Source organism: Corvus kubaryi, unplaced genomic scaffold, assembly GCF_017639235.1.
Source record: "Corvus kubaryi isolate FWS band 111438036 unplaced genomic scaffold, C.kubaryi_AGA036_p1.0 37300, whole genome shotgun sequence".
NCBI classification, from domain to species: Eukaryota; Metazoa; Chordata; class Aves; order Passeriformes; family Corvidae; genus Corvus; species Corvus kubaryi.
In genome coordinates, this window is record NW_024581093.1 from 19160239 (window position 1) to 19186941 (window position 26703).

Below are 26703 nucleotides of genomic sequence, written 5' to 3' on the forward strand. Positions count from 1 at the left end.
TGATTTATTTAGCGCAGAAGCTTAAGGATCTTGTCACAGATTTCTTCACAAGATAAATGCTATAAGCAAGGGACTCCTTAACCTGTGTATGAAAATAGCAATCTTACTAGTGAAATGTGGGTGTTTACTGAATCAGCTCTTAAGTGCAGCTCATTTGGTGGATTCAGTGAGATTTATATTTCATATCCTGTGGGAGGAATGGATCTGAAGGTCTGCTTGGCACAAATCATTGTAAGAGAGGACACTCCCACACACTGTTGTTGGTTTTCTCTCAGCAGCAGGGCAGAGGCACAGCTCTCTGCCAGGGGTACAGCACCCACCACCACACTGCTGCTCTGATTCTGTGAGCCAGTGTTCTGTGTGACAGTGAGGGGAAACCCTGAGCAGTACAGGCACCAACACCTAGTGAAGCTTTTGTGTTTGTTTGCTTTCTTTTCTTTTTTATTTTTTAATCCAGCCAGCTCAAACTTTTGTGTATTCTTGATGCAGGCACTGAAGTCTCTATAGTTGGAATTGTAGAGATACAGACAAGCAATCCTCTTTCCTTCAAAATTCACTGTAGACAGAGATACTTATTTTTATTACCCTCTTTCTATCTGAGCAAAGCTTAGTTAGTGACAGATCTTGTCATCTTCAGTGAGAAAAGTTTGAGACAAATCTCCCAGTACCTTTGAGATAGTTTGGGAAAGCCTGAAGTGAGACAGTGGTACAAGAGGAGCGATGATAAAAAAGCCGTGGAGAAGGTAGATGAGATGAAAAGACACAGTTGAGCAGGAGCAACAAACGTGGGACCACGTGGTTACCTAACTTGCAGCTAGATGGAGAGTGGTCATGTAGCTGTTTGGTGTCTCTGTACCTGCATTTACCTGTGTGGCTACAGCCTCTTCTTTTGAACAGGAGGCTTAAACAAAAACTTGATTTCTTGTGAATACCCAGAATCAAATTTCCTACGCAAAAGGTGTTCTCCAACACCTTTTTAAGGTTATTCTTGACTCCATCGATGTCAAAAAGCTGGCTTTAAACCAGTGAGCCAGGCCTGGCTTCAAGACAGAGCCAGTACAAGCTCCTTGTGTGCCATGTCAGATGGAAGCTGGTCACAGCAAGGCTTCACTTAAAAAACCTCTTCCAGAGCATGGTAGGACTATGCACTATACTGTCCCAATCCTCTCTTGGGGTTTGTGATATTATCTTACCCGGTGTTGCTTTTTTAATTGATAACTCTTGGCTAGTCAAGATGCAAGTGTATGAAAAAGTATGTGTCACTTAACTCTCCATTTTCTTCCTTGTGGTATCTTTTACAATAATTCATTCTTGTGGTCTGCTATTTAACCACCCTATTTCCAAATCACTTGGCGTATTTCCAAAACCTATCTCATAGAAATGCTGATACCTAGTTCCCTTAAGCTTGAAATTGCCTTAGAAGTGTTTAACCAAACAAATGGTTGGATTTTGTTAGTGTGTGAATACTTAAGGATTTAATTGCTGCCTGAAGTGTAAAGCACAGAGTGCCTGTGAACTCAGAGCAGAGTATGCTGAGATCACACAGCATAAATCTCCAGCTGGGGATGACTTACTTTTATTGCAATAAGAGGAGGAGAAGGCTGTATGTACCTTTATTCCTGCTGTCCTAAGACTGGCTGGCACCAGCTCATCTGTGTGGCTGCTCATAGGTGTGTTGGTTAATAATGGCTCAAACCCCTAAAACCTCAGTAAACGTTGCTGAGTAAAGTGCTTCATATTCACCTGTTTAACCTGAGGTGTGAGGAGGGCACAGTAAAACAGGGCAGTATCAGTATTCTAATGACTAGTCTTGCAGACCCACCCAGGGAAAGGGAAGATTCTGTCCTGAGAGCAGACTCTGAGGAGGACGTGGGTGGCAGGCGGGTGATGCTCAGTCCAACACCGTGTCGGGGTGCATTGCACAAGGACGTCCACCTGGGTTTCACCCCAGTCATCGCTCTGCCACATTAAAAACTGCAGAAGAGTAATTCTTTTATAACTATTGTGAGGAGATCCAGTTCTGAGTGTACAGATCAAGCAGATCTGGAGAGCAAGAAGGTGACAGCTTTATGTGTTAGCTCATGGGAGTAGCTGTAGGCTTCCCGAAAAATGCCTGCGAGAGCTTGTCTTTGGGTTGGGTTGGTGGTTGGATCATAGCAATTCATACACCATGGCTCAGATATCCCAAATAAAGTACTGCTTCCCATTGTGATATTGGCTATAATTGGCTTCATTGCCTGGCAGTTTCAAATTATTTGACAATAAAAGTGTCAGCAAGCCTATAAAAGTAAAACACATGCTTAAAGGAAGATGATGCTTTATTTTTAAAAAATGGTATACAGTGACTTTATGAAGAAAAGAGCTGTGACTCTTTATAGCCCACAGTGTTCAAATTTAAAGTGTTATGCAAAGTGTTTCTTGATGCTTCACAGTCAAAGGTTAAGAAAGCTACAATCAGTATCAAAATGCATATTATTTTTCTTGGCTTGAAAGCAGAAAATGTAACTATAAATCTGCATTTTGTGGTGCCAATATTCTGTGAAAGTAACACAGCCATGTCTTACTCATCTGTTTTGTTTCAGAGGGACAGGAGGGGAAAGGAGCTTTTTTGCATCATGTTGTGTTTCAGTTCCAGTATTGACTTACAAGCCTGTATTCACTTTAAAAATGACAGGACTTGAAATATTTCCTCCAAACTTCCCTCCTGGGTTCCTGCATGGGGAGCAGAGCCCCAGTTGGGGTCATACATGGAAGAACTGCTGCAGGGACCTGCTGGGAAGGGCTGAGGAGCTGCTGTGAGGAGGAGCATGTCCAGCCAAGCCTTTCTGCAAGGCTGTGGCATGTCACACATGTTTCTCCTTCTTTTTGACTATGTTACTGGTTTATGTGCAAAATGATTTAAACCTGTGGGTTTAGCTTTTTCCTGTGAAAGGAATTAAATGCTCTTAGTTATTTTTGAAGGTGATTTCCAAAGCAGGCAGAAGGCACCTTGTTTTCTGACCCTGTTGGCTAATGTTGGATTACTGGTACACAAACAAGGCATTCTGTCGGTAGAGCAACTGATGGGTTATCTGATTTTTCTTATACTTTGCATTGTTCAGTTTTAATTAGTAATGTTTGCAGTATTTTGCAATATGTTTTGTAGGAAAGATTATGTATACACACAGAACTGAAGCCTCCATTGGGAGAGCTATGCCCATACTTCCAAGATGTTTGGACCATTTTTGCTATGCATCTTTTTTTATGATGTAGCTTCCTAGTCGTTCTAGAAAATAAATTGAAACAGTAGCATGGAATTTTTAGGGGATGCTCAGGTCTTCTGACTTTTAAATCTGCTTTATGCATCATACACTTTTCAGCCTGAAATGAAGGTGTTTGATGCTCTTGCTCTCAACAAAATGATGCAAAGCAAGATTAGCTTCTCTCTCAGAAGGTTTTGAAAGAGATTGAGCCGACCTCCTCAGCTTCAAGCTAAATCACTGAAAAGTTTGACATAAAACTGAATGTCTCCCTTTGGTCAGCAACACTCCTTCTCTGTTCACCACCCCTTTCAAATGCCGTGGAAACCTGACAGCCTCAGACACATAATCTCATTGAAATCAGCAATTCACAACTGTGTTCCTGCTGAAAAAGGAGTGGTGAAAGGGTTTTTTTAGAATGAAGTTTTTCATCATTCAGCGGAAAACTGAATTCACAGTTAAGTTTTGTTATGCAAAATGTAATGTATATGCAATGTATATGATGGCAGTCTGTTAGATGTGTAGCACTTCATTTATCTAAGAGGGAAATATAATAGAGTTTGGAGAATGTTTATGATATTAGTGCATGTGTTGATCTGTTTTAAACAGCTCTTAAGAGGTAAGCCATAGATTAAGATGCCTATAAGGCCTATTTTCATTTATGCATTTAATTTGTTTATATTGCTGCTACATTTGATAACAGTCCAAATAACATTACGTAGTTGTTTCTGTATGTGACCCTTTTAAAACTATACTCTGAGACAGGTAATTTTGTACATGCAGTTGAGAACAAACTAGAATGCACTAATACTATCTTTTTCACTAGCAATTTACCATGTAATTTCAGAGTAAAATAAGTGTATTTTTTCTAAGGAATCTTCTTTTAGAATTTTTTTCTGGTTAGTCAACAGGAGAAGATAGTAGCTGTCATATATTTTATTCGATATAAATGTGCTTCACCACTTATTTTGCCTGGCAAGCAAATACATGAAACTGGGATCCTCTCAGGCTCCCATTATTTTCTCAGTATAACTACAATATTTGGGCTGTTTCCATGTCTTGGGCAACATTTTAGCTAATGGATATGTTCCCAACTGAAGTTAAATGGAAGAGAATTCCCAATAAGAGCCAAAACATCTCCCAGATGTCCCATTTGGTTCGGATGCTTTCTCACTGAAGCATACAGGCTGGATGGTGTGTTGTGATCTGTGGTGGAATTTGAAAGATCATCTTCCCTCATGTCTGCTCTTGTCTGGAAGCCAAGAGACCTGAACAAATGCTGCTTCCTAGCTTGTGAGCCTTGTTTTGGTGTACCATCAGCTTTGTGATGTTTTTTTTCCATTGCTTAGTTCTCCAGTAACTCAAAAACTATTTTAACAGCCACTGAGTGATGAATGGGTTTGAGAAAATGCTGATAATTGTAAGGTTAAAGACATAGCTAAAATTCTGCCTCTGGTAAGTTCAGAAAACCAGCTTTTCAGGTAAAAAATACCATAAAACATACAAAGCATAGCAGCTTGCAGTAGACATGTACAGGGAGTTCACAAGTCGTTGGTCACAGCTTTACTGTCACCATGCCGAATGGGCATTTGCACTTGTAAATGCAAGAGTTAGGCCACAGAACTGCTGCAGATCCCACAAAGCATCTTGAAACTTGATTTGTGATTTGAGAGGGTCAGTCTGGGATGGGTTGAAAGATTTAGAACTGATCTGTTTCTTCTTGGTACATTACTGCATGTAGCAGCTTTTTCCATGATTCTCAGTTGCTGCAACAACTTTTCTGTATCTGTAGATTTTTTTTTATGTGTATCTTTAGTTATTTTTAGAAGCAAGTCTAACAATAAAATCAGAATTTAGGCAGTGTTAATGGGGTTTCTGATTTTGAGGTTTGGCCAGGCTGGTTTACAGTTTCTGTGTTGGTGTCCAGTCATGGTTTTTTCACTCTGTGGATCTGACCTTTGTTGCCTGTTTTGTATCTTTTTTCAACTAGCAACTTTGTGGATCAACATTCCGTATTTCATATTTAAGTGAACGTATGTAGTGTTTGTATTAGCTCGGTGTGTAGCCAGGTAACTTTGCAGTTCTCTCTGTAGCACTCTCCTAAGGAGTCTGCTCCTGTAGCTTTAAGCCTCCTGCAGCTGCAGCCACTGGGGTTGTTCCTGATGTTCCGGTCCTGCAAGTCTCTCTGCAGCTGAACCTTGCCCAGTTTGGGGAGGCTGGCAAAGACTTCAGGCAGGGCTTGCTCTCAGTGCAGAGATTTCTTCATGGAGGAAATTGTAGTGGATTTTAAAAGTTCTTGGAGCAAGTCTTCATGAGTATGTGTCTGTGTGTGCAATGCAGCAAGAAGAGTCCTAGCCCTGCTGAAATATTCTTTAGTTTTATCATGATTGCCTTTGTTTACTCACTGTCTATTGCTTTCAGTAGCAGTTATGTTGGAAATAGTGATCAGCTGCAGCTGAGTGTGATAGCACTTTTTGTGGTAGCTTATATTTATCCTTACCTAGTCACATAAGCTGTTTGGGGACAGAGCTACCCTGCACAGTTTTCTTAATTACTGCTGTAATTAGGACTCAGTGGCAGAGAGGGTGCTCCTGTGGAGTGCCCTGCCTTCTGCTTGTGCTCTCTGAGTGACCCTGCTGCGAAAAAGCAGCAAGAGGAGGAAAACTCCAAGGTTTTCAAACACAGTGGAGGAAAATCATATTTCTTACAGTGATTAGCCTCTCATATAGTTGTTTGGAGTGGTTGGAAGAAGACTTAAATCCACAGATTTCAACTCTGACTCATTACAATAGATATCAGGTCACACAAATACTGTGTCAAGATCAAAGTCTTGTATGTAAAATGTGCCTTCTTGTAATCAATATATGATGAACCAAGAGGGTTATTTGCTCAAGTGTTGTCTGGTCCAAATGGTTATTTGGTTATTTACTGATTTCTGAGCCTGCCAAAAGCTGTGCAATGCCTTATCAAGCAGGCTTGAGAAGCATAGTACTGCAAATGTCTAACGTGGTCCTCAAAAGAGTGTAGAGTCCCACTTGCTATTCCTGTAGATTGATTACTGGCAGCTGAGCAATCAGTGGTGAGTCATTTATTCATGTATAGAATAAATATGCTTCTCAAGGGGTAAGCCAGTTTTTTGTCCCCATGAAAGGAAACACTTAGTAATTTCTTTCTTCTGCCTCTGATGCAGTAAACTGTACTGTGTGTGCACTTCTTATGGTTGGATCTTTCCATAATCCTTATTCCATTAACATTTCTTTGTTAAGTGGGATTCTGTTTTGGATGTTGGATGTTGTATGTGGTGCTAGCATTTCTAAGGAAAGAAAAAAAGGACATGTTTTTTCTTCTGAGAAGAAGTCCTAGAAACTGGAACTGAGGAGCTTGAAGTGGATTCTTCATGTACTTTTTATCTTTCTTCCTTCCTGTGTTCTCTGAGCATTTTCATCCTGGACCAGCACAGCCCAGAAGGGTGTCCATTTAAGCCATATGGAATGCAGATACCCTTCTGCTGTGAGATTCCAAGGGACTGTCATCCTGTTTTACTTAGAACAGTGTTCAAGTAGTGATTATATGGCAAGCTACCAAAATGCAGATGATTTTAAGTGCAGAGCGAGAGAAAGGTCCACTATGTTCTACTGTTTCTTTGGAACTAAATTTTCATTTCTTTCCCCTGTGTTTCTTTTTCAGCCTGTTTGATATGGGAGGAGAGTATTACTGCTACAGCTCTGACATCACCTGCACCTTTCCTGCCAATGGAAAGTTCACTGCTGACCAGAGGGATATCTATGAGGCGGTGCTGAAGGCATCGCGGGCAGTGATGAAAGCAGTCAAGCCAGGTAAAAGATCAGTGTCTGTCAGCAGGAGTTGAGAGGTTTGGTAGTAGCATTCAGGCTGTCCAGTCAATTATGTTTGCATTTTAGAAAGTGCTGGAAGGGAACAAAATGATAAAATTAATTTTCATGGTTAAGCAGCTGCTAATATATAGAGGTAGGATACACAGTATTTTCCATACACTTTTAAAGATAGAAACAATTATTAACATGATTAATAAGATACTTTAATTTTTTTTTTTTTAATTCCTTTCATCTAAGGGTGACAGTTGTTACTCATATGTGTCTTTACACTGACAGCCATCTTTTCAGGAAGCTTATGCCAAATTGAAGTCAGAGTTTGAGTGAACACATGTTGTGCTTCAGTTTGTTTTAAGCATTTTCTGTATTTTATGTGTAAGCACAATAGAAATTTTCCATTGAAAAAGGGGATGGAGTATGCATCTTTGGGAAGGATAATTAGCCTTAAAAAGCTTTCAAAAGCTCTGGCTATTGGGTACTTCAGTGTATGCCTTTAAGTTGCAGGCAAACTGATTTATCAAATCTACATTTTCATTTGAAACAACTGTCTGGCTTAATGAAAGCCTTATTTTTCTTCCATTCTGCTTTCAGGCCAGCAAATAAATATTTTAGAGCTAGCTGCTGCTGTGATTTTGAGTATGTCACTGGTGAAGGTACTTGAGCATTTCTCAGTATTACTAATGGAACATCTTTGAGAAGAATGTACTCAATGCACAAAGCACACTTACCCTTTAGATGTGCTGTATGAGTCTTCAGTCATCAGCCCTTGAGTGCATGTGCTTTCTGGATTGCCAGTCGGAAGAGATGCAGTTTTCCTGTTACACAGGCTGGCAGCAGCACTGTTTATTTGAGCAGCTTGGAAGGGAGAAATAACACTTAACACTTACCTGCAAAATGAGACTAGATATTTTACTATTTTAATAACAATATGCATTCTTCATCATCTGCTGTTCCTTCCCTGAAGACTCGTCCCTATTCCTCTTCACAGTTTGCATTGTATTTCAGTGTCACCTTTAATTTCATGTAACATTTTCAGCAGTATTTCATGCTAATAAGTTGCAGACTGTCTTCAGAATTTGAGAGCTAATATGATGTTGTGCTCAGGATGGTGGGGAGAATTTTTCAGTTTGCTGAACACTTTATTTACGGTGTTAGAAAATAGGGACATACTAAGTTGAGTATTTCTGAGAAGTAGTTGCGAGGGTCTTTTACTAGCTTGGGGAGCTTGAGATCCGCAGACAGATGAATCATTCTTAGTCTCTGGCAGAAAAAGGGACTGAACTTTCTATTCTTTCTGTTGTCTTGTGTGTTTGGAAGAATGGTGCAAATGCATTTACACTCTTCATGAGACTAGTAATCATGAATTTTGTATCTATAGAAAAATGTTCTGTGGACTGGTTCATTGGTTTTGTTCCTTTTGTACTTCAGAGTGCAATGAAGTGCAACCTGAACTCTTGAATTACAGATCCAGTTAGAGTCCTGTAACTTGCAGAAATTTTCAATATCTGAAAAGTCTGCTTTTTAGGTCCTTTTTAAGATCTCCTGGAAGACCAGCGTTCCAAAAAAGAAGAAATGGAAATGCTGACCTTCATAGCATGGTTAGTGTCACATACTTGTCAGGCTGCTGAGAAACCCCAGAGCCCCTCAGGGGGCTGATGCAGACTGATGCATTGTCACTGCTGTCCACAGGGAGACGTTTCAGGGGGAGAGGCTGCAGGCTCCCTAAACAAACCTAATTTGTGAGCACCTTGACTAAAGCACTAGGATCTGCTCTTGGAGGAGCCAGGTGCTATCACAGAGGGGAGCAGGAAACGATGATGTGAATTCAGCTTGCAAGTGTCTCTTCTCCCTGTAATATTTTGGGTCTCCAAAAGAAGAGGCAGAGAAGCTTGCAGGATTAGAGGCACTAAATTTAAAATCCAGAACCATCATGTTTTAGTGAGATTTTCTGTATTATGGAGCCCATGTTAATTTTGCTGTTATTTTTGTTAGTCTTCATTTCCCAGAGTTCCTAAGATCAAAGCCAGCCAAGTGACTGGTCAGGTGGCAGGAGGCATTCCTGGAGCAGGAGTCAGCAGCTGTAGGAAATGGTGCTTATCTCCAGCTGCAGAATTGGGGCCTGAATTGTGCCTTGTGGCAAAGGGTCACAAGGGACATCTAGTAGTTGTCATCAGCATGTTAATGATTCCTGGGGTCTTTCTGACTGCAAGATAGGCAGCGAGTACTTTAGGGTCACTGACCAAATACTGGGTTACATAACTGTGTTTATGGAAGGGCACAGCTTGCTAGCAACCTTAAACATTCTATGTAGTTGTGTGTAATTCAGAGATTTGCATTTCTTTTTTCAGTTCAGCTCTCATATGAACCTAATTAACTTTTGAGTGAAGGTACTTTCTGAGAGATAATAGACTTCCTGATACATTTTGTTTATATTTCTATATCCAAACAGTTGTTATAATTTTGAAAATACTCCAAAACATTGTATTTCATTATAGAGAAGCATTCATCTGACTACATTCTGTGCATGGTCCAAATGTACAAACAACTCTAATCATATATATGGATCTCCTTACCTTACAACTGCAAGAACAGAATTCCTTCTTCAAGGCAAATAATATATTCTGAAAGTTAAGAAACGCTCTCTGTGGGATTATAGCCCAAGTTCAGTGCAGTTGTCACAACTTCTGCCACAAACAAAATCTGTTTAAAATAAAAGGGGGGGAAGAATTATTCAGTCTTGCATAAGCAGCAGTTTTGAAACCACTGAACATGGAGCACTAATGATTAAGACAGTGATGCTTGTCACTGAAGGCAAAGTCAAAAAAGTGCACTTGTACATCAGTGTGCTAATTGTCTTTCCTACGAAGTCAGGCCTGTGATCCAAGGTATCAGAGAGGAGTGTTGCATTTCTGCTTAGGGGATATTCTTAATGGTGTCAAGTCCATCTGCATTAAATTTCCTCTTCCACAGAACTAAACTACAGAGGCAGATGTGCAGAATATTGACACTTTAATTTCCTTCAGTGGCTGAGCCATCGTCTGTTTCTTTTTCAGAACAGTGATTTCAGAAGCAATTTGCTTTACAGAAGTATGATACATAGAAAGAATAGTTTAAAAAGAGTGAAATTGTAAAGGCACGTGTCTCAGAGTATTCCAGAAGTTAGTGTCCTAATTTGTCTCACTTCTGCATTCTTTCTTAATCTCATTAGAGTTGCCAGAGGTTGAGGCACATTAAATGCAGTCTTGGAGCACATCTCCCAGTTTACTTTCATCTGAAATGAATTCAGTTTGTGCATTTCAAAACTCCAGTGTGTAAACAAAACCACAATAAGTGGGGACAACCAAGAGATTTCACCTCCAAGGATGATAGGAATTAAATGTTCCTGTAGATACATGCATTGTTTCTCCTTCTGCTGTCTTCACACAATGCATATAACAGTAAGAGCTGAGCTAATGTGCAGCTATTCAGTAATTTAGTTTAACCTTTTGTTCTGTGCACGGCCTGGAGCTGTTTATTGCCTACTATTCAAAACCTGCTCTGAATCCAAAATTATCAATGTCTTCACCATTTTTTCTCAGAGAGCTCATCATAACAGTACACAGGTGCTGGGCAGGCAAGTAAGTTTGCTTGTACTGCATCTTAGTGATGTGCAAGTGTACAGCAGTCCCCCTTAGCAGGCAGGGGGCAACAGGCTAGAGAAGTTAATGTAAAAGCTATTGACTCATTTGGGATTCCAAGACTGAAATTCATTAGACTCATGATCTTTTTTAAGGGAGTTGAACCTTGCTCTTGCTCAAACCCCAGCTGTTTTGACCTCTGTTACAGCTGTTGAGTGCCCAGCCTTTCTGCAAATTACACTCCAGATTATCAAGCCAAACTCTGGTAAAACAAAAGAAAATGATTAATGAAAAAATGTAAAATAAATTTTTGAAAAACCCTGTGTTTGAGGCAAGTTGCTTAGCATCGTGCTGGGAATCTGAGTCTGGTGCAGGAAAGGTTGCTAGTTCCCAGAGGCAACTTCTAGGTGCATTTGCCATGCTTGCCTGCTTGTGAAGTCTCTTGGGTTTTTTCCTGCTTGTTTTCAGCTTTTGTAACAGATGGAAGAGGAGTTATATAAGGAACAGGTATCTTCAGTGGTTTATCAGGAGCTGTGCTTGCCTTGGAGGTTGGAGTCTTCTGGAAGCAAGGTAGCCCTAGAAGTAAATGAACTTGGGGCTTCCTGTGATTTGCATCTTGTAGTTGGTGGGAAGCTTTGCTTGGTCTGGTGGAAGCTTTTCCACTGGTACTTCTGAGGTTCTCCTCCATGTGAATTCTCCTGTCTGTAGTAACACATGAATGGATGTTGCACTTCTGTTTGCATGAGGTCTTCTGTCCTTTAGCCAGCTGCCTACATTGCGAAACATAGCCCTGGGTCTGTTCCTCTGGTGAGTGTCATTGAAATTTTCTTAAAATTTTTGAAGATTTTACTGTAGGACTGGAATAGGCAGCATCATCAAAAAGGCCTTGGTACTACTGAGGTCCTGTGTAAAGGAGTAGATGTTCATGTAGCTAAAGGACTGAACCATGACACGTCAGCACCAAGGGTGCAAGCAAAGCTCACACAGACAGTGTCAGTTGATATTGCTCAACTCTGGAGTCCCTGATGCTATAACCATAAAATTACTGCTTTTAGTGTAGCTCTCTCTCACCCCTGTAATTGCCCAGGCTTAAAAAGGCAAACTGTGGTGGAAAAAAAGTATTGTGTAGCACATCCTCAGTAGGCATAAGACTGCAGAGTGCAGTGGTTAAGGCTGGGTGCAAGGTCTCAGCTCTGCTGTCTGTAGCACCTCCAGTGGACACCTCTCATGGTAGCAGTTGAAAGCCTGAACTGCAGGAGTAGATTAGACTCTTTTGTGGGCAAGTTGGACAGGTCTGTTGATAGTGGAAAGATCTGAAGGATTAGTAAGGGCATATGTGCATGGTTCTCAAATCTGTCTCACTCCATTCTTTATCCTAGTTGCATAAGTTAGATCCAGTGTCAATGTGTTAGCTTTATCCATCATTTGTCACTGGTTACACCTGGGAGACCAGTATTGTATGCTCTTTGGAATTAATATCAATCTGTTTTTAAAAAAGTGTGAGATAATTTGTTTTGCTCTAAGTCCCTCTCTGAAATACGAAGAAAGCAATTTGTTGAAGAAACATGATCTAACTTTTAAGTTAACCCTGCCCTGAGCCAGGGTTTGGTACCCTCCTGGTATCCCTCCTAACCTGCATCACTCCATGCTGAGTTGTGAAACATGCACATGGAAGTGCTGGTGATAGAGGCAGAGGAGATGCTGATGAGGAGCAGTGCCCGTGTGCCCAGCTCGGGCTCTGCCCAGGGCACGTAGTGCTGCCAGCCCCCAGGGAGTGCTGTGCTGGGCTGGCTCTGGGTGAAGTGCAATCATTCATAGCCCAGCTCCAGGCACTGTGTTCTTGGACCAGTATGTTTCTGTCAGTGATACATACGAGTCCAATAGTGTTGGGGAAGTTTCTGTGGAGTGGCTTCTCTTTGATTATTCAGCAAATGACAGTGTATTTATACCATGTGCAGCCTCTCAAGTGATTTCTGCTATTTATTGTTCAGGTTATCTTAAGCATTTAGAGAATAGTAATAATTTCAGTTCTATAAATGCAATTCCTAGTTGATGAGGACAGCCTGGTTGCTACATATAGAAAGTTTCTACGTACAGTTTCTGTTTGTAGAAACATTGAATTTTCTGGAATATATTAAGTTGCTACTGTGTTGAGAAGAACTAAAAAGGAAGTATGCCTACTTCTCAGCTTTGCAATTAGAACTATTCTGGATTAATGTGCTAGAGCATAAACAGAGTCTTTAAGATTAATGAGCTAAATATTGGAGCAATCACATACTTTCTGTCTTCATCCTTTTGCAGTTGCATACTGAGACCTCCAAGCATTACTCTCTGTCTTCTCTGTAGACTAAAGGAAAATCACAGGAGAAGGGGAAGGAAGGGAGCTGGTTGTGCTCAGCATGCCTGGTACTACTGCAAAAGCTATGTTTTAAAAAAATAACAGGAAAAACTTTTTTTCAGTCTTGTAAGTTATATACATTAATATTTGGGATGCAAGGAAAAAGGAATTAAAACACCTCGCTCTGTAAGGTTTATTGTCCTAAATTCCAGTTTCAAAAAAGATCTCCTTGTCTAGCAAACTGCTCCCAAGGAACAGTTGAGTAAGGCTAGGTTGGCAGTCACTCAAGTCCCTATCTCTACATTTTTATGATTTGAAAAGCTTGTGTATACAGAGTCCCCATTGAATCAAAATTGCTTTCAGACATTATCTATGCAGCTGGGAATATTTGCTGATTGATGTTTGTTTGTTTCAATAAGAAGAAAAATAAAAATTAGTTCCAAATATGCACAGAAGTTGTTGTTCATCACGTCAGTTTATGTGCAGTGTGAATTCCTCCTCAGGATACTGACATTACCGCAGGGTTTCCCTGTAGAATTTGTATCTCTGCATTTTTTCAAGCTGGAGCTTATCTTATATACATATCCCCAAGTTCTGCATTTTACTGTCCAAGACAGTGAGTGTTGTCTTGCCTCTAGCGTTCAGGCCTTGCTTTTCCAAAAAATGTTTTTGAGGAACATCTTGAAAATCTCCGTCCCAGGGCTAACATCTCTGATAACACAAGATGGAGGTTCCTCCATTTTAGGACTGGAAGATTGCTTGGGTATGGTTTTCCCAGAAATCCAGTTTCACTTAAAGACGTGGGTTCTTTAAGCTCTTAAATCTTGTCTTCCAGGATCAAAGATCAGACTTTGCAGATTTCATTGATGCCAGGATTGCCTTATAATCTTTGACCAAGAAAGTGCAGTCAGGTATACTTCAAGTACAGTACAAATATTTTAGGCAAAGAAGTAGACCCACATGCCGAGCAAATAAAAAAGATCCTTTTATTGATCATTTAGATAGCAGCTGATCCTCAGAGCCTAACAGAAATGGGTACCCTTTTGCTGTAGATGCTAAATAAATGCAAAGAATTAAGTAGTTCCCAAAAGACTCTCAGGTATTTTGGGATAGAGAGGCCAAGGGGAGCAGGCTGGAACAGCCAGTGAGCACAGGCCAGCAGTGCCTGGCTTGGAGTTCAGAAAGTTCTCTGTAGCTGATGGTCCCTCCTCTGTCTTTGCTCCAGGTGCCTCACTGGGTCAAGTCTTGCATTTTGCAGTTGAGAATAGGTGTTTGAAGGTGTTTCTCTAATGTTAGGAGCAACCCTTCCACTCTGTAATTTCTTTCTCATCTTCAGACAATTTTGAAATGAACAATTTGAGATACAGAATGATTCGGGGGGGGGTCCTTCTGTAGGTCTGACTTTGAGGACTTCCTTTGACGACCAGCAGAAGCAGTCCTTGGGAGATCTCTAGGATGGAAGGTCACAGGTGCACGTGAGCCACCTGCCATAGGCAGCCTGGAAGCCAGGCTCAGTGTGTTACTGTGGCTGACTGCTGCATCCTGCCGGGAGTTTGAGTGTTGGCCACTCCTGGTTTTGCCTTGGTACAAGAGGACATGTATTTGTAGATGCAGGATGCAGAACAAAGTTAATCTCCTGTGGTCTTTGTCCTCTGGGCAGGTGTAACTGCACAAGAGTTGAGCTGCTCTGTGAAACTCTGACCACTTTTTGTGCATTTCTCCTGATTTCTTCAGGTTTTCTTTAGTGGTGTAACTTCTTAACTGCTTTGCAATGGGGGTGTTGTCTTAGCTAGTTTTCCAGTGTACAGCCTTCCAAGGAATGCTGTGACTTAGAAGGACAAAACAAAGAAGCCACTTTATTTTCTGATGTTTTGCCTCCTCCCTGTTTGCCTGATGCTAAAGGATTGAAGTAGTTAAGCTGATGGGGGTAGAGCAGTAAGCCCAGGGACTTCAGAGGGTGAATGGTCTGTATTTTAGTATAGCAGAAAGTAGATTTTGGATGGTGTGTCCTCCTTTGTTACCTAAATATTGAGGCACAGTTCTTTCAGTGAGACTTTCAAGGGTAGGTAGGTTTAGTGAACCACTACCAGTTTCATAAATAACCTATTTCGACAACAAAAAATGCTGATTTGAATTCAAAGTAGGGGTATGATTCCCTGTTCTATTTTCTAGTAAAATGCCTCTAACAAAGAAAGAATAGTGGAGAATCTAGCTCAGGTAGAATAGTACCAAGACCAAAGATTAAAATAACTCAATTGAAGCACTGTTTAATTGAAAATGAATAGCTAGGCATAGCTATTTGGCATAGCAGATCATATTACCAGCAGGTGTTTCTGTTATTAAGTTGAGCACGTGTGCTTAGTAACATATGCAAATTCAAAATTTGCAGCTTCACAGATGACTACTTCTTTTTGTCCACAGCAGTTCTATAACTTCTTTACAATTCAGATTTATTTTTGGTTTTTTAATACTGCTTTAGAGTAATTGACACTGTATCCAACTTGGATTGAAATCTATTATACCTGAAGAAAATAACTGTAATTGTTACTAATATTTATCCTCCCAAGTACAAGGTTCTTACTCACATACAATGGGTGTTTTTTGCATGGAAGTCATTTTGAGTTTTATTTCGTGTAGTCCAGAGTTGTGCTTAGTAGAACACCATGTGGTCATGCTTCTCTGTTGTGCTGTATAAAAACAGTAGCTGATTTTGGTGAATTTTTAAAAAGAAAGTAAACTGGAATTTTTGACAATAGCACAACAGGGAAGGGTATGAGAGCACAATCTGTTTTACAGTTTGTATAATTTCAAGGTGCCCATATGAATTATTCCCATTCAGATTGTCATATTTTAGTCAAAGCACTGCTGATCATTATTAATCTGCTGTAATATCTGCAGCAAAACAATTCTTCTCAGAAATAAAATACCAATGACAGAGGTTGAAGATTTTATGCCAGTTCCTCTGAAGAACAAATGCTTTTGGAGCACGTTGTAATCAATACTTGATATTCACAAATCTTGCTGAATGACACCGCAGTATTATTCCCCCCCCTTGCAGTTCGGAATGTGTTATTGTGTTGACAGACAGATTGGAAAGTAAATCTTGCCAGTGTATGTTTTTAAAAGCTATTTGTAGTCTGCTCTCTCTCTTCTCTATTGAATGGAGTTGGCTCTACTTTTTTGCTGCCATTAATGTTCATCAATTAATGAACAAACAATAAATTCAACAAAAAATACTCTCTGGGCTGGACCCAGCAAAGGTAGCACAGCCTTCTGTGGTAATAATTCTGGTTTTGTCAGTATACATGGTTAAGGCATTGCTACTACTTAGGAAATAAAAGCAGAAGGCACTAAAGGATGCATAGACAATACTGACAATCAAGTCGGAATTCTTGATTCTTTCAAGATACTAAATAAAAATGGTGTGATTGATTACTGGAGCTCTCATTATTGGTCACGTAACCTAACCTTGTCCAGCACAGCCACAACCTACGGCAAGAGGGGGAAGAAAAGGGAGTATTTTCTGCCAGCTTCAGTAGATCCTGCAGGCCCTCTGTGAAAGCAGCAATCTGTTGAAGTGTGAGATCTCTGACTGCAAACCTGTGGGCTGCTCTTCCTGCTGTGGCAGACGGGAGCTGCCCTACAGACAGTGACCACTGCAGCATTCAGAGGCCTAAAATAATGCTGAGTTACTCCCAGGGGTATAAAAACAGGCACTTCTGAACTGTTGGGTCTTTCTGCCCTGAAGTCCCTCTCATCTCAAGATACCTGAGCAGCATCTGCAGGAGCTGCCATGGTTCAGGGGCAAACCTGAGGCTTTCCAGCTCGGCTTAACATGTGGATTTTTTCACTACTTTCAGGGATTCTTCAAAGGTGTGGCTTGCACAAGCAAATACATTTAGATATCTTTACAGACTCAGCCTAAATTGGCTGCAGGTTTTTTAGCCTTTCTTTACTGAATGGGTTTTGGTTTAAGGTGCTTTTTTTAATCCTTTTTTCCTAATTGTAACACACTGTATATTGTAACATTGTACAATTCTGGTTTTAGTAGTAACTTTGGGGGAATAAGTTGCCTGTACCTCGTCTGATTTTTAGTACCTGCACTGATTTTCTCGCTGCTCAATGTTCAGGAATTGTGCTTGTTATACATTGTAATTTGAGTTGAAGTGCAAAGTTCACAAGTCCTTCAATCTTGACACTGCATCAGCTGTAGCTGTCAGAGTGCAAACCTGCTAGACATACATTACGCTGTTTGCCCCGAGTCTTATCTAAACAGAGTCTTTTCTGAGCTTCAAAGTTTGGTAAGTTTCCACACCGCAATCACTCCCTCCAAGCACTTCCTTCATTCTGTCAATCCTTTTCCCTTTTTCCTCTTCAACATACACCTCTTTGGAAGGAACATGCTGTAAAATCCACAGTGTCTGCCAGCACTGCTCAGTCCCAGTACTGCATCCAGACATGGAAAAAATCTCTGCTCTTGCTCCACATCTGCATCTATTCATATTGCTTTTCTTAATGTTTCTGCATGGCAAAATGTTATCCTCTTGTTGCTTCTGATGTGTGACAGCTCATCTTGTGCAGGGTTTATAACTGGGAGGATGGACTGCTGAAAACCTCCATCATACTGATGCAAAAGGAATGTCACAGTACAGCTGAATAGCACAATGCTGGTCAGCCTTTCGAAGTCCGAATTTCAGAGATGATGAGGAGCAATCTCTGTTTCCCTGCAGTAGCTCCCATCCCTGTAAGGCAGGTGCAGTAGAGGGATGACTATTGAAGGAGTTCGCCCTGGTTTGGAGCTGTGGCACCGGGACTCAAGGCCCAGGGCAGGGTCAGGTCTAGTAATCCCCGCAGTCAGAACTGTGGGTATTTGCAGGTGTGACACAGCAGCAAATTCTGGCTAGTTCCCTTTTGGGATGGGAAGTTTAACAGGCTCTCCTCATCGTATGGCAGCCAGTTTGTAGTCATGCCACAGCTGTAAAATCCAGTCTAAAACTGCATGCCTGAATTAGGCATCCATGTGGCTGTGTAATGCTCACCCTGTGAGCCGTGTACACAGTGTATGAAGCTTTGAACAGCTTCACTGTGGCCCAAACATTGCCAGCGTTAGAGTACAGCATTTGGGAGTTTTGCCCCATGGCAGAGTTCACTTACCTGGTGCTGCAAGACACCAAGTTCAAAAACAGAGCAGCTACTGAGTATTTCATGTACTGGGCCAAAAAGAAAGCATGAAAATCACAAATACAACTGTTTCTCTAGCACCCAAGTGAAGAGGGAAAAGATAATTGGTTTTAGTATTTAAATTATGTTTTGGTTTGTTTTTTAAACTGGGTCTGATTGGAATTTCTAAAGACCTATTGTTTTATGTCTGATATGGTCACTGCCAGTTGGCAGATTTTAATCTGTTCCAGTGGGTTGCTGGCTGGACTGGGATTGTGTGTTCTGTCTGCATTTCAGTGGCACTGCCAGGGGACATTGGGCCTTTTGCCCTTGTCTGTGGACACTTGGAAATTAAATGTAACTTAACCTTAGCACAATTTGGGGAGAAGTTACTACAACCTTGCCATACTCCTTTTTTTAGTAAGATTGTGACATCTGTGTTGGCAAAAAACCCCCACCCTACAACAACAAAAAAACCCCTGTTAAATCATTTGTGGTTTAATCATTGTCACATTACAACCACAAAGTACCCTAAGTAGTGGCCAAAAAAATCCTGTTAGGCCTTTTCAGAGTACTTTCTGACCAAAGTGGCTAAATACCACGCAGTAATTCTAAATTATTTCTGTATGCTGTTTCTACTTTATGTTCTCAAATGGCTTCTAATAAAAGTTCAGATAATAATCACTGAGATAAAAATACCAGTGAGTTAACAGCAACTGAGGAACAGTTTATAGTGTGATGTGTTACAGCAACTCGACTTTTTAATTCCACTGTTTAAAAATTTATGGCATGTTCATCAAAGATAGGAATGCTTTTGATTTCTGGTTTCACTAGAAGCATTTCTTTTTGGGGTTGAGGCAAAGAGGGCACAAAAACTCCTCCATTGGTGTGATCAAAGAGGTCACAGATTATTGCAGAGATCCTTATATGATGTTCCAGAGTCCTTAAACCTGGTGTTTTATCTGAAATCTTGTGGGGTTTGGCAAACAGATAATCAGAGAGGAAATATTTTCAAGGAAATAAAATAATACTGATTTTGTCTTTTTCCTTTCTTTCACAGTACTATCTAAGAGTATCAGATAACATTTAGCTTTATGGGGATACATTTAAAAAAAAACCTTTTGGCAAACTTAATGCATTAAGTTTGCCATTTTTAAGTGGTACCTCACACCTCCACTATACTGTTTGCATGGTGTCTGTAAACTAATAACCTCCCTAGTTTTCTGTTGTTTAATTAATCCATGATCTGTTTTATTTCATTATGAGACATCTCCAGTGTCTGGTTGCTGCTGTGTAGTTCATTCACTCTGTATCTCAAGGAATCTCAAGTGCTTTGCTTGCTGTAAAAGGTGGGTTTTGACCTGACCTCTCTCCTGAGCACGTGCTGCATGGCAGGTAACGAATCACAGCCTAATGAGCCCTGGGAACCGAGCTTTCCTGGGGAGCCAGTCACTGGCCCAGTGACCTGTATTACCCAGTATCTCATTTGGCAGAGAATTAAGAAGGGAGCAGACACCTCATCAGCAGATTTTCCTGAGTACAGACTCATTTTGGTACAAGCTGTCAAAGTCCAAGGACCCTCCAATCTGTCTTTTTAAACCTCAGTCAGTGGACTATAATTGGTTTCTAAATTGGCTTAAAGATAATAACAGAACTAACCTTTCTACACAAAAAGCACATCTGCAACTATCATAAAAGTTCTTACACAAAAAGCATGTCTGCAACTATGATAAACTTCACCAAAGCTTAAAAATAATAGTCCTGAATAATACATGAGTCAAACATCCTAGTGAGTGATTGGTGGTGGGATGTTAGTGCCAGCCCCTGTTGCAGAACAGTGAGCCGCTGAAGTAACTCACACACCTGATGGTGGAGGCACTTTTGTGTAAGTTGTTGTTGTGGGGTTTAGTTGGATTTTAACTGCTTTTTCTCCCTACAAGAATGCTCATCTGGTGTTTGACTCCTCCTGTCAGCTTGCGGCAGGGCACAGAGCTCTCTGACAGGCCCCCAGTAACCCAAAAGCTGAAGTGCCTGAACATTAAGTAGCCTCCATGAATTAAATGTACAAAATGTTGTTCATTCAGCACGATTTAGCCAGTGTTCTTTTTCTTCACATCTGCAAGTCTGCAGTCTGTTGGGCAGATTGTTCCATGGCTGCCCTTCTTTGTTACTGTTTTCTTTAACATGCTAAAGCTGTGCACACATAGGTGTGTGCATAGAGATCTGAGCAGAATACAGACACCTCTGGGCTTTAACAGAGGGACTCACATATTCTTACTGCAGGTCCTTGTGGCATTTCCAGATTGTTGAGTTGTACATCATGTGAGAATACAAAAAAATTCTGTTCATGGCTTCTTTTCAAAGAAGCTGTCAGCTCTGATACTTAATTTTTCCTCCTTTCTCTGCTTTTTGCAATTATTGGAAGTTCAGTATCTACAAAGTAAAATTAGACTATCAGAATTTAAGGACTTCTGTTCTTTAAGTATACTTACTAGTTATCTAAATGATACTTGAGTGCAGGCATGCCAGTCAGTCCCAGAGGCAGCTGGGCTTGCATAGACCATTGTATTATAAAGATTTCACTTGCCAGATAAAACTAATACAATTTTAGTTTTAAAATAACTTTAAAGCATCATATATTTCTGTTTACTCTATAATAAATGTATACAACATATGAATATACTTTTGTATGAAATGGACAAAGACGTCTTCCTTTTTTCAGTGGATTTTTTTTTCTATACTTCTAAATAGTTTCCTTAGTACTGTAAAATAGTTTTTTCTCTTCACAAATGTAATGGTTTTAATATTATAAGGGTAGTAGGAAATGTTTGAAGATTTGGATTTAGATCCTCTTTCTTTGTCAAATCACCTGTTTAAGAAACAGATAGAAATCTGTTTGAACCTTATTATTAAACTTCATTCTTAACATGATGGGAATCCTCTCATATCAAACAAGACAAGGATATCACCATTTTGTAAGTGAAGACCAGAAAAATCACTCCACTTAATTCACTGTCTGTAGTCAGCTCAAAATAGCTTCCTATTTTGTCTTAGCACTCAAATAATAGTCTGTGTATGAGAGTTTCATCCAGGGCTTGTAGGTTAAGTGTCTTGGAGGGGGTGGCCTAATGCCACCACCTCATAGTCAGAATAAAGTGTGAAGCCAGACAGTAGAATAGAAAGTGCAATCTATCTATAAACCCTTTGCTTTTTAATTAAGACTATTTGAATACCTATTTATTTGTAAACCAAGATTTGTATTATTTAGCAGGGTGCCTCCAGCAGAAGCTTAATTTCCCTCTGCCCAGAGCTGCTGCAGTGCTGTCTGCAGCTCCAGCAGCATGTGGGAGACAACTGGAGCTGACATATTTCATATCTCTAGCAAAGCTCATGGCACTGGCTAGATAATAAAAGAGTGGTCCAGAGTAATTTTGTTGGGCTCTGTCTGAAGCGCTGCCCTAGCTCCAAAAGAGAGCCCAAAGCTGCAGATTTTCCATCCAGCCTCATTATTTATTTCACAGTAGAGTTTTTTGTTGTCCTCAGTCTCTAACGAAAACAGATAAGATGAATAAAAACCAAAACAGATGGGGAATGAAGAGTCCTGGGCAGAAGGAGAAGAGAAGTCGTTGCACTTTAAGTCAATGAGAGAAAAAGAAAAAGGTAGGGACAAGGGAAGAAGGAGTTCTAATGGATTTGCTCAGTGCCTAGAAATACTCAGGATTTACAACTATGGCAGTCTTTTCAGTTAGGGCAATATTGTCATTAATTTGCTCTGTTAAACTTCTGCAGACGAACAGATGTGTGGTTCTGGTGTTTTTATTTCTGATCAATTTGATATTTGTATCTCCTTTTGTATCTCTTCCTTAGTTCGATAAAAGTGCCTGTGTCTCTTTAAGTGGAGCCTGTGGGCTTGGGTTGAGACCAGCAGTACCAGCAGAGCTGCAGAGGGAAGCTGAGCTGCAAACAGCAGACACCTCAGTTCCATTTCTCTCAGACAACTCATCTTAGCTTGATCCAGCGCATCCAGGACATGGTTGTGCTTCCAGCCATGGGGTTCTCACCTTCATTTATAACAAGGGAGGGTGAGACTTCAAATAGTTGACCAGGGTCAGATGTTGTTGCATGTGGCTTTGCAGTTATGGGGCTGGAAATAGGTGACCTGTAGTGATACTCAGCTAAGAAATCATGGGAGAGATCTTGAAAGAACATCTAGTGGCCTCAGAAAGAAGATTGAAGACTTTTAGAGAGGTTGGAGTTAGCTGCAAACTGCAAAAGCTGAACCTCGACTTAGATATAGAAATTCTGTATTCCCACAACTATAAAATAAGCAGGAAAGCAACTGTGATTCAGTAATACTTCTATGATATGTTTAATATTGATGTGATGGATTGTAGTGATTCCAATTTATCATACAATAGAGTGGAGCCTAATGTGAGAGAGCTGTGAAACACAGGTGAACCTAGAGAAGTGAAAATTGCAATACAATCAATATTCAGAAAGAGAAACAATTATAGAGTATGTTGAACAGTTGTCAAAGAAGAGCTGGTTATAGTTGTATTGGTTCTTACTGAATGAAAAACATAAGTTCATTTTTAAAGTAGGGAAACCATAAAAATAGCACATTTTGAGCAGGAAGGCTGCACACATTTTATGGGTGAGCATCACTCACTTGGGCACTGTTGGCCTTTGTGAGGAAGTAGCAACCAAGGGTTTGTGTGTGCCTGTCCTCTGTCTTGTGGCCTTGCTTGGCAGGCACAAGGCTGCAGGTTTGATCCCAGAGTGATCTGAGGGGAAAGGAGGCTGCCTGCTCACTGATCACACGCTCAGCTGCTTCCCAGCCAGTGCTCATGGGAGCATAAAGGTGCCTGGGTTTGTGAGCTGAGAGTGTGCAGGACAGAGCAGCCACTTGCTGCTCAGTTTGATTCTGATCTTTGTATCAGCGTCATAGAACACAGCTGAGTGCTTTATTCAAGCACACCCATAGGATGATTTTATTTCAGTCTTTGAAGCCTCAGTATTTTCAGCAAAAAGTGATAATGTAATTAAATATGACATCTATGTTCACAAGACCCTAGAGCTGCATGTTAAAGCAAACGGAACTTGGTGGGAGTTTGGCCTTAAAAATTGCTCATTTTTTATTTGCTTAATCATGCCAAAATTGAACAAGGAAAATATTCTTCAACTGTACCTTAGCCCTAGTTGTCTTGACTCTGCAACTGCTGCTCTGTTGATGATGACTCAATGCCATGGTGATCTAATTAAGACAGTACTTTGTTACTAACAAAAGAGCTGCTTTCTTCCTCCCTCCTCTCCCCAGCAGTTTGTCAAACAAAATTGTATCCTATACCAAAATAATAGCAATCTAATGTATCCTGGCACTCTGTCTCTAGTCAAACAACAGTATTTTGTAATGCTATTTTAATACATGTATTAGAGGAGTCGTGTTTTACACAGCCTATTAGCACAAGGGAATCATTAATTTCTGGAGAGTGTCTTTGCCAGGAGGATGCAGGCTTTAAATCTTCAATGTACGTAGAAAAGTACTGTCCATGTCAGATGTTCTAAATGGGTATGATCATTCTTGAAAATAACAGGATAGTAATAGTCTATGCTCTGCATTTTAAATAACTGCAATCTACAGTTGACATTCTTAGAGGAGACTCACTGATGCATTTACATCTGGGTGAGCATGCTTAGATACATTGTATTAACATCTTTTTCTGGATTTTAAGGTGCTGCTGTTTCTCTTGTTTGTAGTTTTCTGTATTTCACAGGCCTGTTAAAATAGTTTCATCTTGGTTAAAGTGTTTTGTGAAAATGTAGTTGCTCTTTCCACCTTTGTTTTTTACATAAACAAAGGCACATGTGTTACATCTGTTTTTCAAAAGTTGTTGTTAAAAAACTTTTAGCAATAGTTAACTCAGCTGCCTGTTTCTGCTCTCTAAGGGGTCGCCTGGCCTGATATGCACCGTCTGGCTGACAGAGTCCATCTGGAGGAGCTGACTAGAATTGGCATTCTGAAAGGCAATGTGGATGACATGGTGAAGGTTCATCTGGGTGCAATATTTATGCCACACGGACTTGGACATCTACTTGGAATCGATGTGCATGATGTTGGAGGCTACCCAGAGGTTAGTGTTAGTCCTTTCTCAACTCCTCTGCAGATTAACCCCCTCAATTCAATCAGCATTGCTCATACTTTACGTGTGGTTACCCAATTGCATCTTCTCAGAGGTAGAGCAGATGTGCATTTAAGTGTCTCCTTTTTTTCAAGATGTGGTATTGTATGCAGTTTACTCTAAGGAAATGTGTTAGTTTATTGAAACATAAATTGTTTATGGGAAGAAGTCAACTGATGGCACTCTTTGGGCATTCTTAATCTGTTCAATTTCTACATAGATTGTTTTGTTCCTCCTGAGTCACTGCTCTAACAGGTACCACCCAAGTACCCTGCACTGTGGCAGAGCATCTCAGTCTGCCTGAGTCCTGTATTGGCAAGATTCACCTGCTCCGTTCCAGATGTGAGGCAGCTGCAGGAGCCCCCTGCTTCACCTGGGCAGTGAATCCCAGTGGCTGTGTCATATGGAAACAAGCTGGCTCATAGCCCTGTCGTGAACTTTGATTCAGTGTCAGCCTGGGCACCAATGTAGATGCACTGTCCTGGAGTGAGAGCAGAAAGAAGAAAATCCATCAAGTCTTCCAGTCTTTGCAAATGTGAAAGCATAACCTCTTGTATCCAGAGTTTCTGCAGAAAACAGAGAAGGATTATCTTTTTCCTTGAATTAATTTGGTGATTCATGACTGTGATCTGAAAGTAGAAAAGGTAAAATTCTGTAACCAATTAACAGCAGCAGGTTTGCAATGATACCTAAAGGAATAAAATCTCTAAGGTGAATTGTATTTAAGGTTTGAATAAAGAAAGTTTACAGCAGCTTCAGAAGGATTTCAGAAGGATTTTGTGTTAGGCTGTGGTTATTTGAGGCTAACTGTTCAAGGGTTTTCAGTAATTCAGTACAAAAATGGATCATTTGTCTTGTCTCACATGTAAGCTATTCTTTTGCAAGAATCTGCAAAAGAAACTAGGAACTTTATAGGTAAGGTTTAAGCATATTTTGGTGCTTGCTTCTGTTGGGTGACCAGACTACGTAACAGCTGCTATTGCTGCTTCACTTTTGCAGGCAGGGGAGAAACAGTATATAGTACATTCACAGTATAATTATAGTTGAGACACAGTATTGTGATAATGACTTATTAGCATCAGCTAATAAACGTACATGTAGTAAGAATGAAACAAAAATCAAAAGCAGTCCTATTCTGATTTTAAGGTTTCTGCACTAGCTGATACAGAAAGGATGGATGCTTGTCCCTTTGTTCCTCCCAGGTGCATTCTCTCTGTGTACAAATAGAGACATTCAGCAAAGCACAAGGACAGTGGTTACTTGGAGAGTTCATAAACCTCAAAATCCAGGACCCTGCTGTTGCATGCCTTTGCTTAGATTGTTTTCACTTGTGTTGTGAATAACCTCTCTGAATTTGGTGGACTTAAAACCAGGAACATGTGTTCAAGACTTAGTAGGGTAAAGAGATAACTGAATTTTAGGAACAAGTGAGAAGAATTCTGAGAGTGCAAAGTACCCTTCTTGGTTTTGCTCAAAAACTGTATTCTTTGAGGTTAGAGCACGTACCTTACTGTCAAGGGAGATTTCTAGAACTGATTTTGTGTGAGTCTGGAGCAATGGATCCTGTTCACCTTCCATCTCTCAGCAGATTTCAGTAGTGTGGCATGGAAGCTGCAGAATCACTTTTTGACAGTAATTTTTGTTTTCATATGACTGAATTTATAATTGTTATTATATGGTATATTATATAATTTAAAGGTCATGTTTTGAAAGCAAACTGATCTGTCCACAGTTTTGAAAGAGCAGCCTGTTACAGATAAAAATGGATATAGGGATTGTATTGTCAAATGAGTTAGGCTCTCCAGTTTTGTACTTACTGTATGTAAAAATGCCAGAGCTCTACACAGGGTTTTATACCTGCAAATATTAAAATTATTTGTTTGTGTTGGCGTGCAACTGCATTCTTACATGAAGCATGTTTGCATGGCTAATTTACTTTCAAAATCCAATCCTAAATAGCAAATTCCTTGGATATGAAGCATGAATGAAAGCTCACAAACAAACAGCTAATGTTCTGTATTTGCATATAGAAGTGCACATAGATAGGTGTATGGCATCACCTTAGTTGGAAAAATTACCAGTTCTGGGTTTTGTGGAAGAGCAACCCCATTAAACTCTGTGCAGCATTAATTTCACCTCTGGTAGACCCTTCACTTCTCTCTGACCCAAAGCAGGAAGCCCTTTGACTGAGGTGAGGTATCTGGGTGGGGGAGCTCCCAGTGGTGGGAAGGACGCACCAGGAGCCTGTCAGGGGGCTGGACTTCATCAGGCTTCTCTGGGCTTGAAGCCCTCATGGGAGGGCTGGTCCCTGCCCACGGC

The 26703-nt window shown here is 40.4% G+C and overlaps 1 protein-coding gene across 3 annotated transcripts in view; it reads left to right on the forward strand.

The window, feature by feature from the left end:
• The window catches only part of PEPD (peptidase D), a 144808-nt gene that overhangs the window by 100728 nt on the left and 17377 nt on the right, over positions 1 to 26703 (forward strand). For all 3 annotated transcript variants that reach the window (XM_042027690.1, XM_042027689.1, XM_042027691.1), the window contains 2 exons: positions 6927 to 7075; positions 24152 to 24336. In XM_042027690.1, coding sequence (XP_041883624.1) covers positions 6927 to 7075; positions 24152 to 24336 — 334 coding nt within the window. The remainder of the gene's footprint in view (positions 1 to 6926; positions 7076 to 24151; positions 24337 to 26703) is intronic.